This window comes from Stenella coeruleoalba (genome assembly GCF_951394435.1).
Source record: "Stenella coeruleoalba genome assembly, chromosome: 9".
In the NCBI taxonomy this organism is placed as follows: Eukaryota; Metazoa; Chordata; class Mammalia; order Artiodactyla; family Delphinidae; genus Stenella; species Stenella coeruleoalba.
The window spans coordinates 105,038,928-105,063,646 of NC_137155.1; the positions used below are offsets into that span (position 1 = coordinate 105,038,928).

The 24,719-nt window shown below is 54.3% G+C and overlaps 1 protein-coding gene across 4 annotated transcripts in view; it reads right to left on the reverse strand.

Annotated features, from left to right (window-relative positions):
• VIPR2 (vasoactive intestinal peptide receptor 2) overlaps positions 1 to 22,606 on the reverse strand; it is a 69,612-nt gene extending 47,006 nt beyond the window's left edge. For all 4 annotated transcript variants that reach the window (XM_079931684.1, XM_079931687.1, XM_079931685.1 and 1 more), the window contains exons 1-2: positions 22,457 to 22,606; positions 19,979 to 20,078 (exon numbers count right to left, since the gene is read on the reverse strand). In XM_079931684.1, coding sequence (XP_079787810.1) covers positions 19,979 to 20,078; positions 22,457 to 22,507 — 151 coding nt within the window. In that variant the 5' untranslated portion in view covers positions 22,508 to 22,606. The remainder of the gene's footprint in view (positions 1 to 19,978; positions 20,079 to 22,456) is intronic.
• Positions 22,607 to 24,719: the final 2,113 nt, after the last annotated feature.

The window sequence follows — 24,719 nt, forward strand, 5'->3', positions numbered from 1 at the left end:
GAAGACAGACAGCATGTATGTGTGTTAAAGATTCAGGTGCAGCAAAGGGGGCGGCAGCCCAGCCCGCAGGAGGTGAGCAATGGGGGTGCCCTTAAAGGGCACAGGGGGCCTACGTTTGGGAGAATCACATCGAGTTTGAATTCTGAACTCTGAGAACTCCAGACTTTCCTGCCCTGCTGGGTGTTTCTGGAAGCTCTGTTGGAGGAGCACCAGGGAGCCCCGGACCAACCAGGCCGCCTGGCACGGGACGGAGGGCACAGGAGTGGCTCCGAGAACAGCACTTGGTGACCACCCTGTGTACTAGATCATCGCGAGAGTGTCTTGCCATTGTTCTGGTACAAAGTTTGATGCTAATTATTGATAGAGAGGTGGAAAACTAACTTATAGTTCCAGGAATAACATAGAGCTACACCGGAAAGGAGCCTGGGACTGTTACAGGGTCAACTGTGGTCATAATAACGTAAACCACAACCGTGAAGGGACTCGGCGGGCGGGGCGGGGGTGGGGGCGCAGCTTGGAGAAAGGGGAGAGAGCTGCCAGGCAGGGGCGACTCCCAGCAGAGTTCAGCTGGACCCAGGACAGACTGGGGAGAGGAGGCTTGTTTGAAAAGTGCTGAATAATCCAGACTGCATGAGAAAAAGTGGCGTGGGTGAGGCAAGCAGGGTCTGCGTGAGAATTTATTTTTGTTCCACTATCGTAGCAACCTAGATATTTGAGGTGGTGATAACAAAATCAAGGCTCAGTCTGAAAAGAGGAAAATTTTGTTCACATCAATAGACTGAAAAGCTACTTGACGAAATTCAGCAGCCATTGCTAATTTTTAAAAGCTCTAAATAGAATAACGAAATACTGAGACTGCCTTAACGTAGCAAAGACCATTTGTTAAAAGAAGTAGCTATTATTAGAAACGGTTAAGCACAGTGTACAACCCAAACCAGGACCCTACTGGGCACTTGCTGTCACCATCATGCTTCAACGATACATCAGCGCTTTAGCTAAAACAATAGATAAAATGAACTGAACAGATTCGCTAAAATAAAGAAGAGAAAAAACCCTAGAACTGCACTTTGCAACGTGGTTACCACATGTGGCCGTTTAAGCCTAAATCGACTGAAATTAAATGCAATGGAAAATTCAGCTCCTCAGCTGCAGTGGCCGCGCTTCTAATGCTCAGTAGCCACATGTGGCTGGTGGCTCTCGTCTCACAGCTCAGACACACATTTCCATCATCCCAGGACAGCGTCACCCTCGAGCTGTAGCTAAAACGAGCAAAAAATAAAACTAAAAAGCCACTCTTACAAACTATCAAGAAACAAAGCAAAGAGAGAAAATAACAAACCCATCATTACTGTACATAAACTATTGCTGGGGGTAAATTAGCCCAAACAGATGCAACTTTCATCAGGTCATGGTTTTTCAGCTAAAAATGGCCGTATAAATTACCTGAAATATTTTATGAATAAATTATAAACAAGAATGAGAATTTTTTGGTAAAAATTTATTTGTCACTTATCACACAAATCTTCTCCGTCTTTCAAAACCCAAAACAAGGAGGAGGAGGTCTCTTATCCAAAGTGGGGGTCAGTGGCTTGGGGAACTGAAAAGCACGGTAGGTGCTCAGTACCTTAAGTGTCTTCCATTGATTGAGACACAAGGTGTGTTTCTATCACTTCAACACAGAACACACAGCCAAAGCCTGTCCTTTGCGTGTGGGCTTATTGACTGGGCTCCTCTTTGCTTTTCTTGTGTAAATCATACTCTGACCTGTCCTCGGTGATTTCCAACTTCAGAGCACTGGAAGTGGGCTGACGTAGGCTCCCGCAAAGCTAGGTTTCCAGACTCAATCCTAGCCGTCATGCTCACCTCCAACCCTACGGCTGCTTAGCAACTCAATTTTTCAGTTTTTCCAAAGCACACAAATTGATTTTCCCAGAAACAAGTGCTTTTTTTTGTACTCCTCAGCTTCCATACTGTTTAATTTAGCACCTGGGTGAGTAACAGACTCGGGAGGCACTGACACGTTGTACACTTGGCAAAGTGTCCCAGAAGCTGCAGAGAGGAGGTGGGAGGAGCCCCGACCAGGGCCTGAGCGAGGTGCCTCCGTGAACCAACCGCCAGGCTTCGCAGGAACGAGCGCACAGGAGCCCAGCGTAAACCGGCGGGGGTGGCTTCCTAAGTTCCTCCTGGGAAGGCAGCTTAGTCCCCTGAAAGGAACATTCTAGATCAAGAGGTCCAGAAAAACTTGTCTTACGCACGGTGCAGCCTCCAGAAATTTCTTAAACTTCACGGCAGCTTGAGTGGAACATACTCGGGACATGGATGAGTTGTGCTCAGGAAAGGCTGCTATTAGAACACGCGCCTGTGTTCTGGAACTCAGAGGAGACAGCTGCAGTTCACCTGGCCCGAAGCAGTCTTTTTTTTTTTCCGGTACGCGGGCCTCTCACTGTTGTGGCCCCTCCCATTGCGGAGCACAGGCTCCGGACGCGCAGGCTCAGCGGCCATGGCTCACGGGTCCAGCCGCTCCGCGGCATGTGGGATCTTCCCGGACCGGGGCACGAACCCGCGTCCCCTGCATCGGCAGGCGGACTCCCAACCACTGCACCACCAGGGAAGCCCCTGAAGCAGTCTTATGAAGGGGGAGGAACCGACCACCATGGAAAAGAAACTTGTACCCGAAAAACCAACTCTCTCTCCAAAATATCCCCAGCAAGTCATACTCTCACAGATGATGGTACACGTGTTGTTTTGAGTCCCAAGTTTATTTTCTCATTATTTCAATGATATAAACAGCAATTCGTTTTCAAGAAAATCAGGTGAGTCACTACTTAGGTGTTACACTTCGTCTAGGGCAGAGTTTTACAAACACTATGTTTCCTGCTCATGGGTTCGCAGAGCAAGGTTGGGGCCAGAACCCGTCTCGCTGTCACTGCCCTCTCCCTGGAAGACCACTGTCCCCACTGGCCCTCTGTGACCTCCTGGGACCTGGGGAGATGTGCTCCTACCACTCCAGTCTTCCACGTTCAAGGTGCTTTATGATGAAAGCCCTGGACACAGAGCCAGAGGCATGAACCGAGTCCAGGTGCGCAAGCAGACTAAGACGGCTCTGAGCAGTCGTCCAGTGAATGCAGGGCTGATGTCTCAGGTGAGGCTGTGACCACGACTGACGTGGTCTCCCGCCCTCTCTGGGTGAGGCTCCTGGGGCATCCCCAGCAGTGGCTGTGCTCCGATCTGTCCACATTTTTACCAAGAGAGAAATCCAGTCCCCTACCAGCACCGACGCACAGAGAGAGACAGCACAGCAGTGGGACAGCAGAGGTACCCAGGCAGGCTTGACTCTCGACGGTGGCCACAGTGTGATGGAGGTGCTTCCCACCGCGACCAGGAGCTCCAGGGAGAGGTCTCCGCTCCTGCGGCCCGGCCTGTGAGGAGAGGGTGGGCGGACCAGCACCTGGGCATCCAGTGGTGGGAGGCCTCGTCCCCTGGGTCACCTTGCTCAAGACGGAGCGCAGGGGAGGTGCCACAGGAGCAGGCGTGGGCAAAGGAAAAGGAGAAAGAAAACTGTTTCTGGCACTAACGTATGAGGCCAGGCGACAGCTAACATTACCAATAACACCTTCCATTCCAAAGTTTAGTTTAAATTTGAAGTCATAAGTGGCAAAGCTTCTTCCAGAATCAGAAGCTGCAGGGAAGCCCAGGAAGTGCTCTTGGGCTCCGAGGCCAGAGCCGTGCTGGTCACTGGATCCCCAGCCCGCAGACAGCAGGTGCGGACCTGGTCTACCCGTCCTCCTCTGGGATGGGCTGGTGGGACCTCATCACCGGGCTTGTCAACACCCCTCAAGCCGCAGCTCCTGGGGTGGGGGTCTCCCAATCCCACTTCCTCTGCCCCTGGTGATGAAGCCGGAGCCTCAGGGAAGCCCAGTCCAGTCCCGTCAGAGGACTTTCAACTGCTGGTTGTGGTGGACGCAGCACTGGACACCGTTTACTTGTTTCCAGGCGCTTCTGTGCATCAGCCACGCCTGTGTCGGTGAACAGGTGAGAACAGGCGCGGCGAGATGGGAAGAAGGGCCCGTCACCTCCTCTCCTGTCTCCTGGCTCCGACCCCGGTGGGCAGGCGGCCGAGCGCGGGTGTCAGTGTGAAGACGACACAAGGGGAGACGGCGAGGGACACTGAAGAGTGGCTGCTGCTCGACGGCAGGAAGAGCCACGCAGAGGCCTCAGCTTGGGGTCAGCTCAGCTCGACTGGCCTCTCCCGCCGTGATGAGCACACCCTCCAGGCCAAGTCCCTTCATTACAGAGATCTTCATTTGCTTTTTGTCGTTTTAACCTTTGCTCGAGAGAAAGCAGAGAAACGGCGCTTCTTGCTCCCCGGTCACTCCTTGTACAGAATCTGCCGTGGCCAGAACGACACGGTCTCCAAGGCTCACCTGACAGGCAGCACCTCGTGTGCCCCGTGGACGACCCTGTCAGAGGGCAGGTCAGTGCCCCTCAGCCCAGGCTGGTGATGGGGCAGCCAAGCGGCAGTGGAGGGTGTGCCCGGGTCCTTCCTACACGCCCCCGGGGCCCGCTGTTAGTATCCACACCCAGGGTTCTGGTTTGATTCCCCCGAACAGCACTTCTCAGTTTTTAAGATTCTTGGAGGTTCCAGCGTGTACCCAGGGCTGAGACCCACAGTCCTGGGGTGCAGGCGCTGGATGGGACCTCAAGGATTACAAGTGCGGGTGCTGACGGGGCCCCAGAGCAGCAGCCCCTGGCGACTTGTTAGAAAGTTCCCGTGCCCCACCCCAGGCCATTGCGCCAGAGACCCAGGCTGACCCCCGTCCCTGTGGTGGTGCTGAACCGCTCAGGGGCTCATGGCAGTCACGCCCTACCTGGCACGGGAAGGAGGGCGGGCTTGGAGCCCACAGCTCGCCAGGCCACAGCCCCAACCTCGCCAAGCCTGGCTTCTTCCCGTGCAGGGCGGGTGAGTGCTGGTGAGCCAACCGGGCGACTCATCAGTGGCCTGCTTGGCACATGGAGGCCTGTCTGGCCAGCGGGGTGACTCCCGGTCTCACGCCGCCGCCGAAGGGCCGGGCGTCCTTGGACGCTCCACCCGACGGCCCCCAGCACCTCCACAGACCCAGAAGGCAGTGCTGATGACCAGTGCATCCCGCGAGCCCACTGAGGAAAGCACTGCTCTCGGGACGGGCAGTGACAGCAGCAGCGGGGCTGGGTCCCGCCCTCATGAGCTCATTTCATCCCCCAAACTCACAGGCCCGGGGTGTCCCCAAGTCTCATCGCACAGACGAGTAAACGAGGCATTGAATGGAGCTTGGCTGAGCTGCCGGAGGCTCCCCAGCCCTGCCCACAGCGCCACTGTGCTGTGGGTCGGGCTGGGTGGGGCACAGACACACAGCGGGGGCCCAGCCCAGCCAGGCCGCTTTCGCCCTTGGCCGTCCCTGGCAGCACTGAGCCCGGCCTGGGGGTGGGCAGCATGGAACGTCGCCGACCCACCTGCACCTCCTGGGTGGAGTGTGGCCCCAAGGGGCCCCTGACCCTGGAGCCCCTGGTGAGGGCTGTTCTCCCTGCTGTGGGGTCCGAGGGTGCACTGCTGGGCCGAGGACGCAGAGGCCACGCGCCGGCTGGGCGGTGCCTCGGGGGCAGGGGCTGTTGTCAGGGCTGCTCTTGTTTCCTGTGCTTCCGTCTGCGCTGATTCAGGCCACACTAACTGCTGGGCATCTCTGAACAGGAAGAAAGCACTTTAAGAAGCAATGTCACGTTTCCTCACTCCATCTGTCATCCTCCTCGTGAGCCCCTTAAGTAAGTGCTGGGGCTCTGCCTGGTGAACAAGGACTTCGGGGCAGAGGGCCAGCTGGGGGTCATTCAAAAGACCACAGAGGGGCTTCCCTGGCAGCTCAGTGGTTAAGAATCCGCCTGCCAATGCAGGGGACATGGGTTCGAGCCCTCGTCTGGGAAGATCCCACATGCCACAGAGCAACTAAGCCCATGAGCCACAACTACTGAGCCTGCGCGCCTAGAGCCTGCGCACCGCAACGAAGGGTAGCCCCCACTCACCGCAACTAGAGAAAGCCCGTGCACAGCAACAAAGACCCAACGCAGCCAAAAATAAAAAATTAAATAAAAAAAATTAAAAAAAAAAAAAGGACCGCAGAACTTCAGAGTTGGGAAGGACCTTTTGGCTCTCGGCGAACACGCTGCTTCACAGCGGGGGTCCACACCTAAAGAGGCTCAATGACCCCCCAAGGTCTTGAGACCCATTACATGCACATCAGAGCCTTCGCGACATCCTGTTACACCAGCCTCTGTCCACTAAGAACTTCTCAGTACCTAAGGGAACAATACGAACCCCTCACTGAGACACCCTTAAAATTCGACAGACTCTTCCAGGCGTGCGATCTTAAATTACGAAAGCAGCACACGCCCTGGACCGTGCAATCACACAGCACGTCAGTCCAGGCACGAGGAGGTGTGGCCCGTGCTGTGAGCCCGTGTGCAGCCTGCAGCGGCGGTGAACCCGCTCATGTTTATGGACTACCTGGAGAGACGTCTGTGCTGCAGGTGGAGCTGGGCCCTTCCCACTGGCTCAGGGCACAGTCTCTGTCCTGCAGGAAACTCAGGTTAGGCCCCTCGTGTTTCTGATCACTCTGGTCTAAGGCACAGCCTGGTCTGCTTAGTTAACATGCCTTCTCCACCTGACTTATTTCAGGCTAGTGGGAGTGGAGGGCAGACTGGGGTTCGGATCTGCTGGTGGTGGTTTTCGGGGCTCCAGGGGGCTTGGAGGCACTCAGGGGTCTTGGCACAGGTGCTCGTGGTGGAAGCCAGCACCTCCTCTCCCATGGACCAGGGGCCGCCTCCCCCCAGCTGTGGCCCCTGACCCCTCTTGGCCCTTGCCCTGGTGGCTGTCCTCCTGAGTAGAGGACAACTAGAGACCCAGTGGACCTCTCTGCCCAGCTGCACCAAGACGGCTGCCAGCCACCTCTCATCCCTGTGTCCCCCAGCAACATGAAAGTCCTTTCACCGGTGGGGGACCTCCCTCCCCTCCACAGGAGAGCAGACATCACAGAGCATTCCAAGGACTCTCCCCAAAGAAACCCTCTCCCCAAACAGTCCTGCCCCCGCCCCCTTTGCCTTCCATGCTGAGAGTGTTGGGGAAACACCCCCTCCTAGCGGCCTCCTCCTGGCCCCTCATGGGCGTCTGGCTCCTGCCCCTACAGGGCCCGATGACATCCTATACACCTGCCCATACACCACATACACCGAGATGTCACGTACGTTCTTCTCACAAACACAGGATATCCTATATGCTGGAGTATTCCTTGCTTTCTCACTTAACAATATACATGTCGTATTTTTCATGTCATTTGTGATGTGTGCCATCTTTTTTAATGGCTACATGTTCCAACACCCACTTTACTTGTGCTGTGAATAGCAGTGATGAAATAATTGTCTGATCAGAATTCTAGTTATTAAGTACTTAATAGATACCCCCGAGGTGCTTGGACTTTTCCCCCACTCTTTCAGAAGGGACTGTAGTTCTTCCCCAAATGATGAGGAACAGCTCTTCTTTCAAGAGAACGCTAATTAATACATGTAAAGAATGGTTAGAATTTTAAAAGCTGACATTTTGGACCTTAAATACCGGCTGACCGAGCGTGAATCGTCCACAGGGCACGAAAGCCAGGAGGTGGGAAAGCCTGGGAAAGCCCAGCAGCCCCACAGACCACCTGCAGCCCCACAGACCACCTGCCAACTGCAAAGGGAAAGAAGAATTTCATTTTCAAGATCCTGGAGTCACTTTCAAGCGGTGACCAAACAGCATAATGGGATGTTGAGGGCCATAACGGGCACCAGAATGCTGACATTCAGGCAGCCGCCTGCCTCTCCTCCCGTGAGGGGACCGTGCTGATCCAGGAGATTTCCATGGATCCTCTGAGCGCTAAAACTCTGCTTTAACCGTTCTAAAGAGAGGAATTCAAAAGGCCACAGAGGTGGCCCGGGGCGGCCCCGACCCTCTCACTTCTCCCAGGGCCGCGAGAGCAGCGCGGCCACGAGCAGCCATCCCCTTGGGGCCTCCGGTCACTGTCAAATTTGTCCTATGCCCCACGGCCAAAATGGGGCTCTGTGCAACTTCTACTCTCAGCCCTGGTCCTGCGTTTGGATCCTTCAAAGGGCAGCTGCAGTCACGACCGGCAGAAATCTCGCCATATCCTCACCATCACCTTGCTTTGACTTTCTGCTGAGACCACCCCTCCAAATACTCCCATTCCTGGACACTCAAGTCCCTGTTCCCCAGTGGTCTGAGCTGGCCATACAGCACAAGAAGGGGGTCTGTTTCCTGACCTCAGGGTTGGCAGGGTCGAGATGTGGACGTTATCCCCGCAGCGGCGGCACAGGGAGCCCCGCTGTTCCACCTGCTGCATCCTGGCGTCTCAGCGCTCACCGCGGAAGCAGACATGATGCTGAGCGGGTCCAGACCCCCAGCCCTGCGGATGGCGACGCGATCGCTGCGAACCCTGCCCTGGACCTGGAAGCTCTGCAACACTGGCCCACATCCCCATCAGCCCCGCTCTCAGCTTTGGATTTGCTCTTTGGGCACCTTTGATGCTTCCTGTTCAGGGGTCCAATTACAAATATCCTGTTTCTCTGCGTCCTACAGAGTCCAGCTAATCTCTCACTAACAGTGATGATCAAACTCTACCAAATGGAGGAGTCTCTCTTTCTGTTGCTCTAAGGATGCATATCTACATCATTTATTCCTAAAATACATGTGGTGAGATAAGGAGAGCTACATCCATGCTGGGTACCGAGCCAAAGGCCTTTCTAGTAATGCTGCAGTCAGGCATGATGACAGTACTTGCTAGTGGCAGAAGAGAGTGGAAAGGAGCCTTTTGAGGGGAAACGCCCCGAGTGACAACCCACCAGAACTAATCACAGCCTATGTCTGGGCTGCGCGCTTCTCAGAGACAGTCAGTGCAGGTGAAATCCGGCCACATGCTGGGAGGGGAGCTGCTGCAATCAGGACTCAAAAGCAACTTACAGAACAAGCTCAGGGCGTTTGATAACAAACCCCTGCCCGTGCAGACAGAGATGGAACAATTCATCTTCCAAACAGCAGACTGTCCTTTCCTCGTGACTCGGCACAGTGTTTGGACCAGCTGCAGCCATGCTTTCTTAAAACTTGCAGTGACGAGCATTCGTCTCTCCAACAAATGTTCCCCGAGCGCCCACTGGTCTGAGGCTGCCCGAGGTACCTGATGGAGGCCCTGGGCCAGGAGGGCCTCACCAGGTCTTCCTGCAGCAGGAACACTGCAAGTTCACAAGCCGACCAGGGCACCAAGGCGGGCTGGCTCTTCAACATCCCCCTGCTTGTAACTGAGTCCACACAGCAGGTCAAGCCTTCGGGTGTGGACCGAGGCCCAGGGCCATGCTGCTCCCTAGGCCCCCTGCATGAGAGCCTGGATTTTACACAGGGGCAAACCCAGGCGCCACGACAGAGCTCCGACTCCAAGTGCCTTAGAGGGCTGCGAGGAGTATTTTACCGGGAACTCATTCTTCAGACAACTCCTGGACACCCCAATATCCTAACTAGGGTGCTACAATGATCCCACCCTTGGTGGGCTAGAGGCGACCTATGAACCAAAGCCTGGGAAAGACCATCTTGGGGGGCAGTGCCACCGGACGGCACCTCGATCAAATCACTTTGGAGCTTTGAATGTGGAAGTAGCGAAGTTTAACTTCAGTTCAGACGGATTCCATTAGTTGGAGTCGTATTTTGGGACTTGAACTAACGTTAAACCAAGACTCAAAACCCAGAACTAACCAAAGCTGTCAACTGAACAAAAGAGTTTTTCAAAGGAACATCCGGAGATCCAGTTTGAACCTGTCTAAAGAATACGCTGAATCCAGTAAACCCCAAACATCAAAATGTCCTCCAAACTGGGTGAACCTAGTGCCTGCGGTCGGCGTCCCGGCCAGCACGGCTGCCCGAGGACTGACTGCAGATCCCTCCGAGACGGGCCCAGCACCTTCACGCCTCTCCTCCGACATCCGTACAATGGGGGCCCTCGGGAGTCCCGGTGAGGTCCTGCTACAGGGTCAGTTTAGGAAAACTGCTGGGGAGGTAAATTTGTGCAGATGCTGTGCCTTTCACCGTCGAGATGTCTGCTGGTGTCTTTTGTACACGTTCTCAACAACCTTCCCTCCAATGTCTGTGACCACCTGGGGCATTGCTGGTGGTGTCACATGAGCTCCCAGGCTAGCAGAGCCGAGCGGCGTCTGCGAGGGGACGTCTGGACTCAGCTGACAGGCTGGGACTGGATGCGTGGGGAGTCCTGCCATGTTATTCCCAGGGTAATCTTGCGTGGATTTATGAGCAGGACTTGGGCGATGTCTTGGGATCGAGCCGGGACATCCATCTACCAGCGCCAAGACAGATCGTCCTCATACAGTACAGCAGCCGCACAGCTGCGAGTGCCCCCCAGGGCAGGACGCCTGGCTGTGGCGTCTACAGCTCCTGGCCGAGACCGGCCTCGTGCGGGACCATCCTCCCAGGCTGTGTGCGAGGGCTGGGGGCCAGGGGCCCCCGGCACGTCCACAGCTCAGTGCCCTGGGTCCCATCCTGCTGGCCCCTCCAGCCCCGTCCACCCCGGGAGCTGTGCCGGGCGCTCAGTCCCCTCTCTCCCCCTCCTTCTGGGCCGAGCCCCTCAGGTCCGCCCTTGGCCACTCCCCCTGCCTCCAGGACCTGCTGCCCCAGATGGTCCCACTGGTGAGCAGGCTCCAGCCTCCCTCCCAGCCCTTCCTTCTGCCTCTGCTTAGGCTCCCCAGAAGCAGCCGCTGCTCACCACAGCCCCGAAGGCACCCTCCCCGGGCCCCAGCTCCTCCTGTGTGCTTTCCTTTCTCCTGCGCTCCTGGGGCGGCTGCCCCCACCACCATGTGGCCGCGGCACCTTCTCAGCCACCCTCTCCCTGCGGCCTGGCCTCTGCTCCGCCAGCCTCCCGTCCTCTGCCGTGGAGCATGCCTGCGTCACCTCCACCTGAAACGTGACCCGCCTGCGAGGCCCCCCCCAGCTCCTCTCAGAAGTGTCTGCTCCGTGAACCGTCATGAAACAGCTCATGGCAGACAGCGCACTTTTCAGAATTCCCCTGGGGCCAGCTCCAGGCTGCGGGTCAACGCTGTGCTCCTTCCTTCACCCACGCATCCCCTGTGTGTGCCCCCAGCCCTCCCGACGGCTGGATCCGGCTGCTCTGGGTGCCGACACACACCTCTCCTACCTGCCCGCGCGGCCAGCCCACCAGCTCCGAGCTCTGCAACAAGCCCCAGGAGCAAACGCTCCCCACCCCCCCCCCCCGAACTTGGTGAGCTCGGGTGCCTTGCACGGGGCCACACGGGAGCAGAGCGACAGCGCTTGCCGGGGGGACACAGGAGGCACGTGCTGTCCTCGTCGCCGGGGCCCAGTGGGCAGCCAGGAGGCCTGGCCTCACCCTCAGTGTCCCCTCACACAGGCCTCAGTCCTTCCCTTGCAGAGAAGGAAGTAGCTGTAAGAAGTCAGAGACTGCTCGCAAAGCAGTAGTAACCCTTCCCTGGGGTGGATGAGAGGTGCCTTGAGAGTGTCAGTTCTTGAGCTGCGGGAGCCCTACCCAGGGCAGGTCACAGCCCGGGCGATGTTTAAGGTGCAGACATCTGGGGCGCTCTGGGCCCTGATTCAACGTCCTGCACTGCGGGGCCTCCGCCTGCGGCTGAACCCCGGCCGCCTCTGATGGTTCCTGTTGATACACAGAGAACCAGGCGTGTCATGAGGAAGCTGATGGCCAGGAAGTCAAGGAGGACTCACCAAATGAACGTGCTGCCCCAAAGCCCTCGCCGTGGGCCGGAGGAGAGAAGGGGCTGTTGTCACAAAGTGAGTGAACTGGTGGGGATCCTCACCCCAAGGGGAAGCTTCAGTGGAAGGTGCAGACAATTAGATGGACATGAGGCCAATCTCCCTGTAGCCATGGCAGTTCAGAGGAGGCCCCTCACCTTTGAAGCAGGCTTTGGAGAGGAAGACCTTCATCTAAAGCATGGCTCTCTTTCTAAGATGCCAAGTGTGGCTTTGTGAAAAGAGTGCTTGACTTAGTGTCCAGGGAGCTGGGCTCTGCCACCAGCTTGGATGAGAGACTGGAAAGTCCACTCCCATTTCCTCACCTTGATGGGCTGACGACCACCTTCCAGCATCAAGATTGGGACCCCCCAACGCCTGCTCTGTGGACATCTCCCGTCCTTGTCCTGAGAGTGGACACTCGGAGCCTTCCCTCCGTCCTGGGCACCGGGAAGGTCCGTATGTCTGCTCCTGGGTCAACAGACGCCGGACAGGAGGGTCCCTGGCAGATGCCTTGGTGCCAAGAGGCTGAGGAACCAAGATGGGCCGCTACCCTGGAGTACAAGGGGGTGCGGTCATCATCATGAGGAGGGCCACACCCAGTGCAGAGGCCAAGGAGGCGGCTGGGGCTGGGTGGTGGTGATCAGCTGCAGGTGGGACAGGGCTGCTCCAGGGCCGAGCACAGGGCACCATGGAAGCCGAGACCACCGTCCCCGAACACACAGCAAGTTTATATAGTCAATTACCAAAGTACCGATCACCAATTAGCTTATGGTCAAAAAGCTTCCATTCTTCTTGGTAGTTTCCCCACTCACCTTTTTTCTGCCGTAATCTCCGAGTAAAGATAAAATAAGCCCTTAGCCATTTTTCTGTCACTGTCAGTTTCTCGTTCAGAGTAGACTGACGTTATTCCATGTTCAGATTCTCCGATTTCCCCCCAGAAACCCTTCAGTCCTTTGACTCGAAGCCCCGTTATCCCTGCTCCCCGCCCTGTGCGTTGCCATCGGGGGCCTGATTTGGAGTTCCCAGAGGGGATGACGTGTCCTGCCCAATTTCTCATCACCCTTCTAGCCTGGTATCTGCTCAATAAGAACATGCTGGAAAAATCAGTGAACGACAGAGCCAGCCAAGGCTCCAGCAATGACAGTCCACTCCATGATCCAAGGCGACCCCCCAAGAACAGGCCCAGCTACGAGGGCTCAGAGACAACCACTGGAATGGATGCTTGACCCAGAAAACTCTACAAAAACTCGCTAGTGAATGGGTGCCCGGGAAGGGCTGCGACCGGCCCAAGCGACCAAAACATGCACAACTGAAGCCCCGGGAACCTGGGGGGGCGCGTGGCTGACACGTGTAACTCTGCCCCCATCGTGGCAGCACCGGCCATGCGCCCATGAGCCAGCGCCAGACGGCGGGGGCTGCAGCAGGGACAGCGGCTTCACTGGCCGCTTGTGACTGAAGTGCAGTGTGCCGAGGAGCCTCCTGCAGGCTCTCCCACCCCAGAAAGGGACCCTGCGCTTTCACATCACAGGATGCGAGACGGTGGACCGCAGGAAACCACTCAACAGCCCGAACCTGCACTGCAGGCTCCTCTGGAGGGGCGGCCGCAGCCTCAGAACCAGCCCCACCGGCGGGAAGAGTGACGGGACCTTTTCAGGACGCGGCCTGCGTGACACTAAGTGGGGGCATGGAAGGCGGAGAGGTGCTCGCGGGGGAGGCGGCTGCGAGCAGCTGGCTGAGCTGTGTCTTGGGGTCACCAGCACCTTAGAAAGATGCGCGGGAGAAGTAGCTTGGTCCCCAACAGCAGCAATGCCGAGTGGCACAAAGCTCCTTCCTGTGACCCAGCAGAGCACGGGTTACAGCCTCCTCACCTGTGGCTTCCAGGTGTGCTGATGCTCTACCTGCTAGTAATTGACTTCTCACGCATGATGCCTTTCATGAGTTTAAGCATAAAAGTTTAACTCAGAGTAGACTTTTTTTCAGCGAGTTTGTTTCCTATAAAAAGTAAAGTTAAAGCCATTACTTTCAGAAAATCAAACCAATACGTGATTATTATTTAAATATCCAAGGCTGGCAGCTGACCTTATTGAGTTTAGAAGTTAGAAGAAATTGCATACAAAAGACCCACCCTAAGGAAAAACAGATCAGGCTGTTTGCCTTATCAGCTCAAAGAGCTATTTGGACGAGAACAAGAACGTACTACATCAGAGAGAAAACTGAAAGGGAATGATGGGCCTCACATCACGCTGACCTCAGAAAGGCAGCAGGCGCCCTCTGACCCACATGGATGTAAGGAGGTAAGATGGAGGGAAGTCTGCTCACAAGTCCCACTCGCAGGTCAGCTAAGGACCAGGAACAGACGCTCGTCAGGGAGAGGGGCAACCACCACCTGCCCTTGGGCCAGAGGCAGCGCTGCCTCGGTGCGGGGCCGGGGCGGGGGGTCAGAGAAGAGTTGCAGACAAGGGTCACTCCGCCACGGGACTTTCTGAAGAGAACACGCTCAGGAAGCTGCCTAGTTTCCTCTGTGACAAAGAGATGCAGGAAGGAAAGACGAGATGAAAAGTGGGATGTAATTAATTATATTCTGTGTGACACAACCATCACAGAAATAAGCAAGTCTCTTAAAATGATGTTATTTAGTCATATGAGAAGGACGTTCTGATTTCATGCATAGTGGCTTGAAGTCAACCCTCAACTGCTGGTGAAATATTTTACTGTCATGAAGAAATGCAGTCACTAGAGTATTGCTTGTAAGCTACCTAAAAGTCCAGGAGCCTGGGACAGACTAAGGAAATCTGTTAGAATACTACATAGCTCTTAAAAGGAAAGTATAAACCAATTCAGAACGGTTGCCAAATACATTGCTAAAGTTAAAAAAAAAAAAAAGAAAAACAAAGTACAGACCAGAGCTGGCTTCCATCTGCACAGTGAAATGGGGAGGGATGCACGTACACTGTGCACACGTGAATTCTAAGAGGGAGGGACACACATGCTGTGTATGTATGGCATTTTTTCTATGTGCATATATCACAATTTTTAATATGAAGTTTTTCATTAATTTGTTCAGCAAAAGCTTATTTGACACCTTTTTAAATGCCAAGTGCTGTGCAGGATCTTGTGGCTGCAAGGACAGTGGACAACGTCGTAGAGGGACCGACAGCACAGAGTGGGGAGTTATGGCCCAGAGGCCACAGCACGCCCTGGAGAAGAGAAGCAGGACGTCCACGCCTCCTGAGAGTCGCCCTCCTGGAGCTGGGAGCTGGAGCTGGAGCTGGTGCTGGAGCACGCCCACTGCATGGGCGTGTCTTGGGAAAAGGCACTGGCAGCTTTGCTCCGGACTCTTTTTGAGGACGTCTGTAGAGCAACAGCCTTGGCAGACAGAGAGTGCGGCCCTCAGGCTGACCTCAATAACCAAGAATGCATCTTTCTCTGGAGCGGAGTTTGGGCAGGACACCAGCAGCCTCCTTGTGACACTGGGGTCTCCCAAGTTCAGGCTCCTCAGCCAGGACAAAAGCGCACCGTGGGCCTCTCCACACAGGTCCTGAAGGGCCTGGGGAAAAGGGAACCCACAGGAGTGGGAGCGTGGCGCCCACACTGCCCGCGCTGCCAGGAGCAGGTTCCCTCTGATGATGCTGTCTGACAGCGCCCGTGCCTTCTGCGGGCATCCGGGAAACCGTGGCAGGGTGACTTGTTAGCCTGAAGGGGGCAGTATCCATGCCCGCCACAGCTCCTTGACAAGTGGATCAAAGTTAGTCCAGTATTCTTTGTTTGAGAAACGTCAGAGAAAAGTAAGTTCTTTCGTCTAGCACCTCCCCGGGGCCCCGGTCTTGAGCTAATGTTCACTGTCATACCCACCTCAGCCACGGCCCAGGACCGTGGGTCCTTCAGGACCTGGCCCAGACTGTGGAGCTGTCAAGAAACATGGGTACCTCCTTGTCCTTCCGAAATATAGGTCACATTCCACCACCACCACCGCCCCCCCCTCCCCGCCCCGATCTGGGCAAAAATGATGTGAAGTCACAGGGAAGTTCCCATGTGACCCACGCACAGGCAGGAACACCGGGCAGAGCTGGAGAGCTGAGTCACTGCTTACCACCGCGGTCAGCACCCCCCGTGCGGGGACAGAGCTGCCTTGAGCTATATTCTCAGGCATCCGTGGCCTGACTGCCTCATTGGCAGGATTAAGTTAGTCTTAGCTATGAATCAGTATTAGCTCACAAAGCTCTAAATACCTCCTAAGCTTTCCTTTTTTACAAAGTGAATCCCTTAAAGGGGTTTAGAATTAAAATTGGTTTTGTCTAGATTTATGTGTTGGTTTGTTTGAATTTGGATTCAACATGTAATAAAAAGAATTCCTTGTTAGACTTATACAAATTATCTCAGTAGAACTGAAAACTCATTTTCTTGCGTCTTTGGTGCTCTTTCACACCCATCGCTTGTAGCTCCTACAGACCCTCAATATCTCATCTCACTTTCAATTTCGTGAAGCAGGTGCACACTGTTGGCCCTGGAATCGCCCGCACCCCATCCAGCTGCAAGGCCTTCACTCAGCTCCCAGCTCGCTTCATCTATAGTACCTTCGTTCTGGTAACTCAGTACTATTTATATCCTTGGTATTCGAGCCATGCAGATCTCAAAGAGCAACAAGAAAAACGGGAATTTAGAACACGGGTTGCCTTTCTACAGAAAGCCGAGGGCACCAGGCCGGCTACCGTGGCGTCACCTCCTTCCCGAGGGCGGCTGCCATCCGCGAGCTCTTGCCACGGGTCAAAGGTGAAAGGGCTCAGGGGCAGGTATTTTTGCTGTCGAGCTATTATTAAAATAAGAGCCTTCAATATAAGAAAATGTCCAAGGACTGATACTTGTCATTGCAAAGAGTGAATGACACCTTTCCCTATGGCTCCAAACAGGGGAGATGTTTTATGGCCTTTACCTAAGACGTTCTTTCTGCTCAAGCTGATGCCAAGATCTTCACAGGCTGTGCCGTCCACTGTCCAGCACGTCTGTGTGGGTCACACACAGGTCACCCTGAGGAACGCTGAACCAGGCAGCAGAGCCTGCGAGGGAGCCCTGTTGAGTGTTTTAAACGTCCCGGCCCATCTTTGCACCACGAGGGGCTCCCCAACTGGGGCCCGCCTGGCCCAGCTGCCACGCAGAGAGCAACCTGGCAGCTCAGGCAGCAACCACACAGGAGGTCTGCCTGCTCCTGAAGAACTTTTTAAAAAGTACTCATTGCAAACTTTAAGAACTGGAGCATTTTACCTAGAGTTTGCATTTCTGACGTCCTGTGAAAATAGGAAGCTGGGCAATTCGGCGCTTGCATTTCTCCAGAGCAAGAAGTAGGTGGTGAGGGACATTCCCCACATCCCCGCGGCCAAACGCCACTCTGCCCGGCCACACGCCACGGCTCACACTCGGGCACTGCTGGCCAGGGAACAGGGACAGACCCGAGCCCTTGGAAGGAGCAGAACTAAAAGGACACTGTTTTGAGCTAATTAAGGCCACACTCCATCTACCGGAGCCAACCAGAGGTGAAGAGTCTTTTTATTAAAGAAACCTGATCAAGGATCACACACCCTACTGCACAATGGACAGAACTAGCCTCCTTGGACTCGCCCTGTTCCCCCAGGTGCCACGTCTGTCAAGGTGAGTTGTGGACACAAACGTGCAGGTGCTGCACCCGATGCCCGGTCAACCCTGACCCAGCGCGAGGGCGTCTCCTCCAAGGGAAAGTCACAGCCAAACTCCATTCCTTAAAAGTTACGTGTTCCCTGCCGCGTGCTCTGCCAGTTTTGTCGTGTTAACAAAATGTTCTTGGTGAGTATGGGAAGTGAAGAGTGACAAGAAAGAAACACTAAGATGGTACTTCGGGAGATTTCCCCCAAAACAGCAGTTATGAGAGGGGCGAGGGGAGGGGAGCAGTTCCCAGGTGAACGTGAGGGACAGGTGGGCTGTGGGCAGAGGATTTATCAACAGTCATCAACTGACTACAATTCAGTATGCCTTCCATTATGTCAGTGGGAAAGTTCTCCTCCCTTCCTGCTCCGAGAGTGTCTGCATGTGTCCGGAGCCTGTGGCCGAGGGCCCGGCAGCGTGTCCGGTGACAGCTGTAGGAACTGGAGGTACTCAGCCCCGGGAAGAGGAAGCAGAGCTGTGAGCCCGCTCAGTGCCCGCAGATGCCCCACGTGAAGAAGGGGTTCTGTTCACGGCTGCCCCCCATTCATGCCAGTGCGCGGATGCCGCTTATGGGCAGCCTCAGAGCCCAACAACTAGACTGCCCGATAATGGCGTGAGGGGGCAGAGGCCCCTCCCTCGGAAGTCTCCCAACAGAGGCCAAGGGTCACCCACTGCGGATGTGGCAGACAGTGCCCCACCCCCATTCAGGAGGCCTCGTGGACAGCGTGCTGTGCTCACTGGACCTGGTCCCTGCCACCGACTAGGTGCTCCCAAGGGTTTCAGCCTGTCTCCTCTCGGCATTTAGCTCCCCTAAGTCTCTTAAATTTCTCTGAGGGAACAGACCTCAGTGGCCATGACAACTGTCTTGTCCTGAGACCCTGGTTGGCAAGACCTGGCCTCATGGATCCTAGTAGCTGGCTAGTGGTCACACGTGGCTTTGCACAGCACAGATCCTCAGGCCACGTTTGAGCCACCTTGCTTGCCTTCCTCTGGACAGAGTTCGAGCAGACCTTTTGGAACACATGGCTCTCGGGATCTCGTGTACACTGCAGAATCACAGGTCTTGAAGGCTGGAAGGAACCCTACAGCCAGAGTCTTCATTTTTCAGCCGAGGGAGTGGAGGCTCCAGGGGCACAGGAAGGGGCACACCAGAGCTGCTGGCCACCTATGAATACCTGAAATGTGTGGTCCGAATTGTGATGCACTGTGAGTGCAAAATGTACACTGAGTTTCCAAGATTTAATGTACAAAAAAGTAAAATTTGGGCTTCCCTGGTGGCGCAGTGGTTGAGAGTCCGCCTGCCGAGGCAGGGGACACGGGTTCGTGCCCCGGTCCGGGAAGATCCCACATGCCGTGGGGCAGCTGGGCCCGTGAGCCATGGCCGCTGGGCCTGCGCGTCCGGAGCCTGTGCTCCGCAACGGGAGAGGCCACAACAGTGAGAGGCCCGCGTACCGCAAAAAAAAAAAAAAAAAAAAAAAAAAAGTTAAATTTCTCATCAATGTTTTATATTGATTACAAGTTAAAATGATCATGATTCAGATATATTTGGATAAATAAAATATATTTTAAAAATTAAAATCACGTTTCTTTTCACTTATTTTAACGTGGCTACTAGAAAGTTCAAGATCACCCGTGAGGCTTGCACCCTGCTTCTACTGGGCAGCACAGGTCTGAACACGCCCATGTCTGTGACTCCCACCTGAGGCCTCCGCAGGACACCAGACTTTGAACACATGGCTGTACTTTGATTTTAATTTTTTTTTTCTTGAGGAGAACAAATGATGACACAGAACAGAGAAAAAGAAAACGGAAGGACAAGAGGTTTTTGCTATTGTTTATGATCTGGATGTTATCCCAGAGCCTTCAAAGTTTACAGATACGAGATGGTGCCCAGGGTGAGTGCACGTTGTCCTGGCATTGCTTCTGGGACGTAGAGAAGTAAAGTCAGCAAGCTCACTGTACTCATAACCGGTCTGTCCTTCAGGAAAGCAAAAGTCTCATTTTCCTGTTTGATTTCTGATAAATTCCCACCATTCTTAACTGGATCAAAATCATCTGTGATGTAACTTAAGAATTTTAAATGCAAGAAATCGCATGAATACTCATTCCATGGAAGATGGAGTTGCTTTTGCAAAGTGTAACAACGCCCATTAAATTACTTCAGTAACTGCTGCTACTATCTCAGACCACGGAAACTATCACTGTTAAGGGTGAGGCTTTCTTTTAAAAGGTTTGTGTGAATGATCCCCCCGCCCCAAACACACCCCGCTGCCCACTACTCACAATGCTATGAGTTTTGCCAGCAGTTCATTAAACGACAGTGGAAGCAGACTTTTTTTAAAACATACAGGTGACCTTAAACGCCAGTTCTCCGAGTGAGGTGCAAGCGACTTGCACGTCAGCTCGTGCACACCATCCGGGCACAGTCCACTCGCCAGGGACCTGCCTTACCTTTGAATGTTTCTGTTTGGGCCCTTAGAATCTCTGCACATCTTGTTTCTTCCTCCTGTATTTCCAGATGAAACCGGCATTCCGGGTGAATGCTGTTCACCTGCTCAAGGTTAAAAGAAACAGAAATAACTGAAAATTCCACTATAATGGGGAAGTCAAGTAAAATTTCTACATAAAAGCCCTCAAAACTTCACAGTTCTAAACTGCTTCCAAACTAACACTCATTTAAAAGCAATCACGCTCATATTTTGGCATGGTTATTGGAAAAAAAGCTTCACTATTTACTTTGTAAAGGAATTAGTAAACAAATATAAAACCTGATAGAATTTTTTTTCTGGGCAGGAAAACAAACTTACTAACGTAATACATTTTATGTTGTTAGTACTAATTTGGTGGCAATAGAGCTCTTTAATCCAATAATCTTTCAATATTCGAGTCCTCCACTTCATAGCCCTTGATTTAATCAAAGTAAATACATGTTTACTCCTAAGCCCATTCTCAATGACTGCACACAACCCCAGACGCCAGCGTGCTTCATCTAAGGCCAGGCTCTGGAAAGCCCTAATAGGATAGCTTTATTTTTAGAGGCTGCAGGTCACATTCAAAACTGAACTTTAGAATCTGGTGTGAAGGAGCTTTTCAAAAAGATAAGGGGTGAGTAGGGAGAGGCCTGGGTGAGAGTCACAGCACTGAGGTTTCCACTGAGCAAGACGTGGGGGACTTCCCGTCAGGCTCCATCACGGGGACTAAAGATGTGACACAAACGGTGAACAACACTGTCCATCAACGTGCGCAGAAGACAAAGCCACATACTGTTTCAGTCTTGGAAGACAACATTCTCTGGTCTCTATTTCCACAAAGGTCCAACTTTCTCTTTTTTTTTTGGCCACCTCCCACTGCCCACAAATACGCTGTAGGCTGGAGCTGTGCCCCCCTGCTCTCATGTAAGAACAAACTTTTTACTAAAGAAAACCATACTCTTGCGTATATTATGGCCATCTATGTTTAATTATCCTACTATTGAAATAAGTCAACAGAATTCTAACCAGGAATAACATTTCCTAACAAAATTGAGAAGAAACTTAATGCTGAATACTTCTGCCACATTTACCCTCATTTTTAAAAAGACCTGAAGCTTGGGTCCCCCTCACCGCCCCCCCCCCCCCCCCGCTGGCTCATCACTGGGCAGCCACCACTGTACAAACTCCTGGTTTCAGGCCGTATTTTTCACACCTGAACAAGTCAACAGCTTAAATTTCAGATTTAGGGAAATTATTTTGCCTTAAAAAGAAAAATGGATTTCTGTTAAGGTATTAAAAGACACCATGATATCTGACATTCTTGGAATATGCACAGCAATGACTTATTTGGGGACATCCTAGACGTTAAAGCAGCATTAACCGTAATAATTCCTGGTACTTTTAACTAGCTCTTTCAAAGCACTAAAATTAGTAGGGAGGTTCTTATCCTCACAGCATCCCTCTGAGGGAGGAAAGACTTGGTCTGCCTTCACACTAGACAAGGGAGTTTGGCAACCCTGAGGGGTGGGCTAGGTTCATGCCCTCCTGGAACCCAAAATATCCTCAGCAATGACAACTTTCTCTAAATAGCTCCATCCTTGGCTCCACAACCTTAAGGGGGATATGAGTCAATACAGACAGTGATCTGGCCGCGATAGAAAATGCGAACGTGTACACACGCCAACACTGACTCCAGTCTGTCAGAGAGGGAAGCAAGAAATAGGGTTCACAGTTTTTGTGGTTTTTTTCCAAGGGTCTTCAAATAAAAGGAAGAATTGCTGAGAATTAAATAATCTACAAATACACTCATTTAACAAATTTCTATTCAGCATATCGTTTCTTCCGGTGCTCTTAAATAATGATTAAAAAAATCAACTTTCTGTAGCTACATCCGTAGCGTCTCCCTGACACACACTGAAGCAAAACAAAAAGCAGCAACAGTACTAGGAGACGGAAGGGGAAGTAGTTAAAGACAAAGCTAACTGCAATTTCCCTCGGAAACGTGAGGCCTGCGGAGGTGACCAAGCCCTACCCACCACCCGACTCGGGCGTCCCTGGGCCCGCGAACCGTCCTCGCCGGCCACAGCCTCCGGGAGGACGCGGCCGGACCCGCTCCGCTGGGAAGGGCGTCGAGCAAGAAACTGGATCTTATTCCCAGCGAACCCGGGACGGTGGAGGGGACAGAGCAAACGCATCCTCCCAGCCCGTCTCCAACCCGGCCGGCCGGGGAGCTCGCTTCTTCGCGCTCGGCGGGGAGGGTCCAGAGCGTCCCCGGCGGCCCTGCTCCCTCCCGCGAGCCCGGCGGGCGGGTGGGGACCCCGAGACCAGCCCCGCTCCCCGCGCCCCCAGCCCAGCCCGCGGCCGGACTCGGGAGCGCAGCGCAGCCGGGCGCGGGGGCGCTCCCTCCGGGGAGGGCGGCGCGCAGGGCAGGGCGGGCGGGGGCTGGGGTCGCACTCACTGGGGCGAGCAGCCAGCCGCAGCAGGTCAGCAGCAGCGCGGGCGCCCTCATCCCGGCTCCGCGGCACGGACCTGGGCCGGGCAGCCCGTGCGCAGCGACGCGGCTCCCGCCTCCCGAGGTCCTTGCGCGGCGCCCGGCGGCTGCCGACAAGTCCCCTGCCCGGGTTGTGCCCCGAGGCTGCCGCTCCGCCCCCGCGGTACCCCGTCCCCGCCCCGCGCTCCCCGCGCCCCCCGCCCCCGAGCTCCCTTCCGTCCCGGCGCCGGGTATCCGCCCCACGTCCCGCCCCGCTCCCTTACCGCCCCCTCCGTCGGTATCCCCCTCCCCGCGCCCCTGGCCCCTCCCTTGTAAGCCCCGTGCTGGGCTCGCTCCCCCCGACAGTTCAGCAGCGGGTGAGGGGTGCGCACAGGTGGGCGTGCTGGGCCAGCACAACTCGGAGGAAGAGGTGGACGGGAGAGCGACTCGGGAGGGACCCACTTTGGGGTCAGAGACCGGCCCTTACTTGTGTCCTTGTTAAACAACCTAAAGACCCCCAAGAAGGTGGCAGGAAGAGCATGTGGGCTGCCTTGGAAGCCACTGGAGTTGGTTGGGGCAACCGAAAACCTAGAAAAAGACGCGTGGAGTGCATCTTGGTGGGGGCAGACTTGGCGCGGTGGCTGGTCTTCAGTCCTGCCCGTGTCTCCCCCTGCTGCAGAGGTGGGCCATGGGTGGCGCTGGCTGCAGGGGCCTTGGACCCGGCCTCATCCCACACCTGCCTCGGAACCTCCGGAAGGATAGTGTGGCGTAAAAGCCAGTAGTTATCCAGCACAAGGAGAAGCGCTGGAAATGAAAAATAAAACAGGAAATTTTGTTGTGGTTTTAACTTTTTATTTGAAAATAATTTCAAACTAACAGAAAAGTAAGACTAGGACAAAGGACATCTTTTCACCCTTTATTTAGATTCAGCTATTAAAGTTTTACCTCACTGGCTTTGTCATTTGTATTCTCTCTGACCACACTCATGCCCCAATAGATCCATCAATAACTTCGTCTGTCTGTCATCTCTCTATCCATCAGCCATTAATCCTCTATCTATCACCTATCATCTGTCTTTCTGTCTGGTGGGGAACAGTAGCAGAGACAGGATTTGGACTCGGGCTGAGATCTGGACTCTGGGTATGCAGCTCGGGATCTGGAAGCTTATTGACTCTGGATCCAATTTGACAAATATTTCTTTTACTCACTATTTGAAGCTGGACAAGCAATGAACTTTGAGCCAAGTGCCTGTGTAAATGAGAGTGGCGATACCTGCTCCTCACCTCGAGGGTCAGGTTGCAGTGAGAATCTAGATTCTTTCTGTGTGTGTAAATACTGTGCTCTAGTCCAGCAGATGGGGGTGTGTGATTGCGAGAAAAAGTGTGGTAAGAACGAGATACAGGCAAATGGGTGGGGAGGAGGGAAGGGGGTAGGGAGGAGGAGGGGTGAAGGGGGAGGAGGAGGAGGGAGAGGAGGAGGAGGGGAAGGGAGAGGAGAGGGGAAGGGGGAGGGGAGGAGGGGGAGGGGAGGGGAGGGGGAGGGGGAGGAGGAAGGGGAGGGGAGGGGAGGAGGAAGGGGAGGGGAGGGGAGGAGAAGTCCATTTTTCCTGGGAGGAGCTTGGTGGAGTGAATGTCTAAATGGGACTGAAAAATGGTTAAGAGTGAGAGATCAGAATGGAGGGAGACGGCATCTCAATCAGATGGAGCACCTGGACAGAAGCCCAAGGGACAAGGATTGTGCTGGGCGCATCAGAGTAGGAAAGATGGTCAACTCCGGCGGCCTGGGGCCCTGAAAGACAATCTTCACTCAGTGGAGAGCAAAATCTGGATTATATGAGAGTAGAAACTTTTAAACGCTGAGAATGCACAGCACAAGGTTCTTTATAGTCTGACTGTTCTTTCCTTGTTCGGAATGGATGTTAGGATGGGTGGTACTTATATTTGTCAATTAAAGGTTACTCTGTTTCTTTTGGGTAAATGGCCATTCTTCCAAGAATTTTTCCACTTCCCCTTGCAGGGAGTGTGGTCTGTGTGTACCCAGGGCCTCTGGGAGAAGGGCTCCTCTGTGGGTGCCTGATGTGGTGGGACTGGTGGTCTTGTCTCTGGACCTCTGTCACTGGCCCCCTAAGGTGTGGCAGCCCCCTGGCTGTGCTGTGCTGATGCCTGCGGAAGCGTGGGTCCCTGCCCCCTCTCTGGTCCCAAGGACCCCACTTCTGTCTCCTGCTCCTGCGGCCTCTTCTGACCTGGGCCAC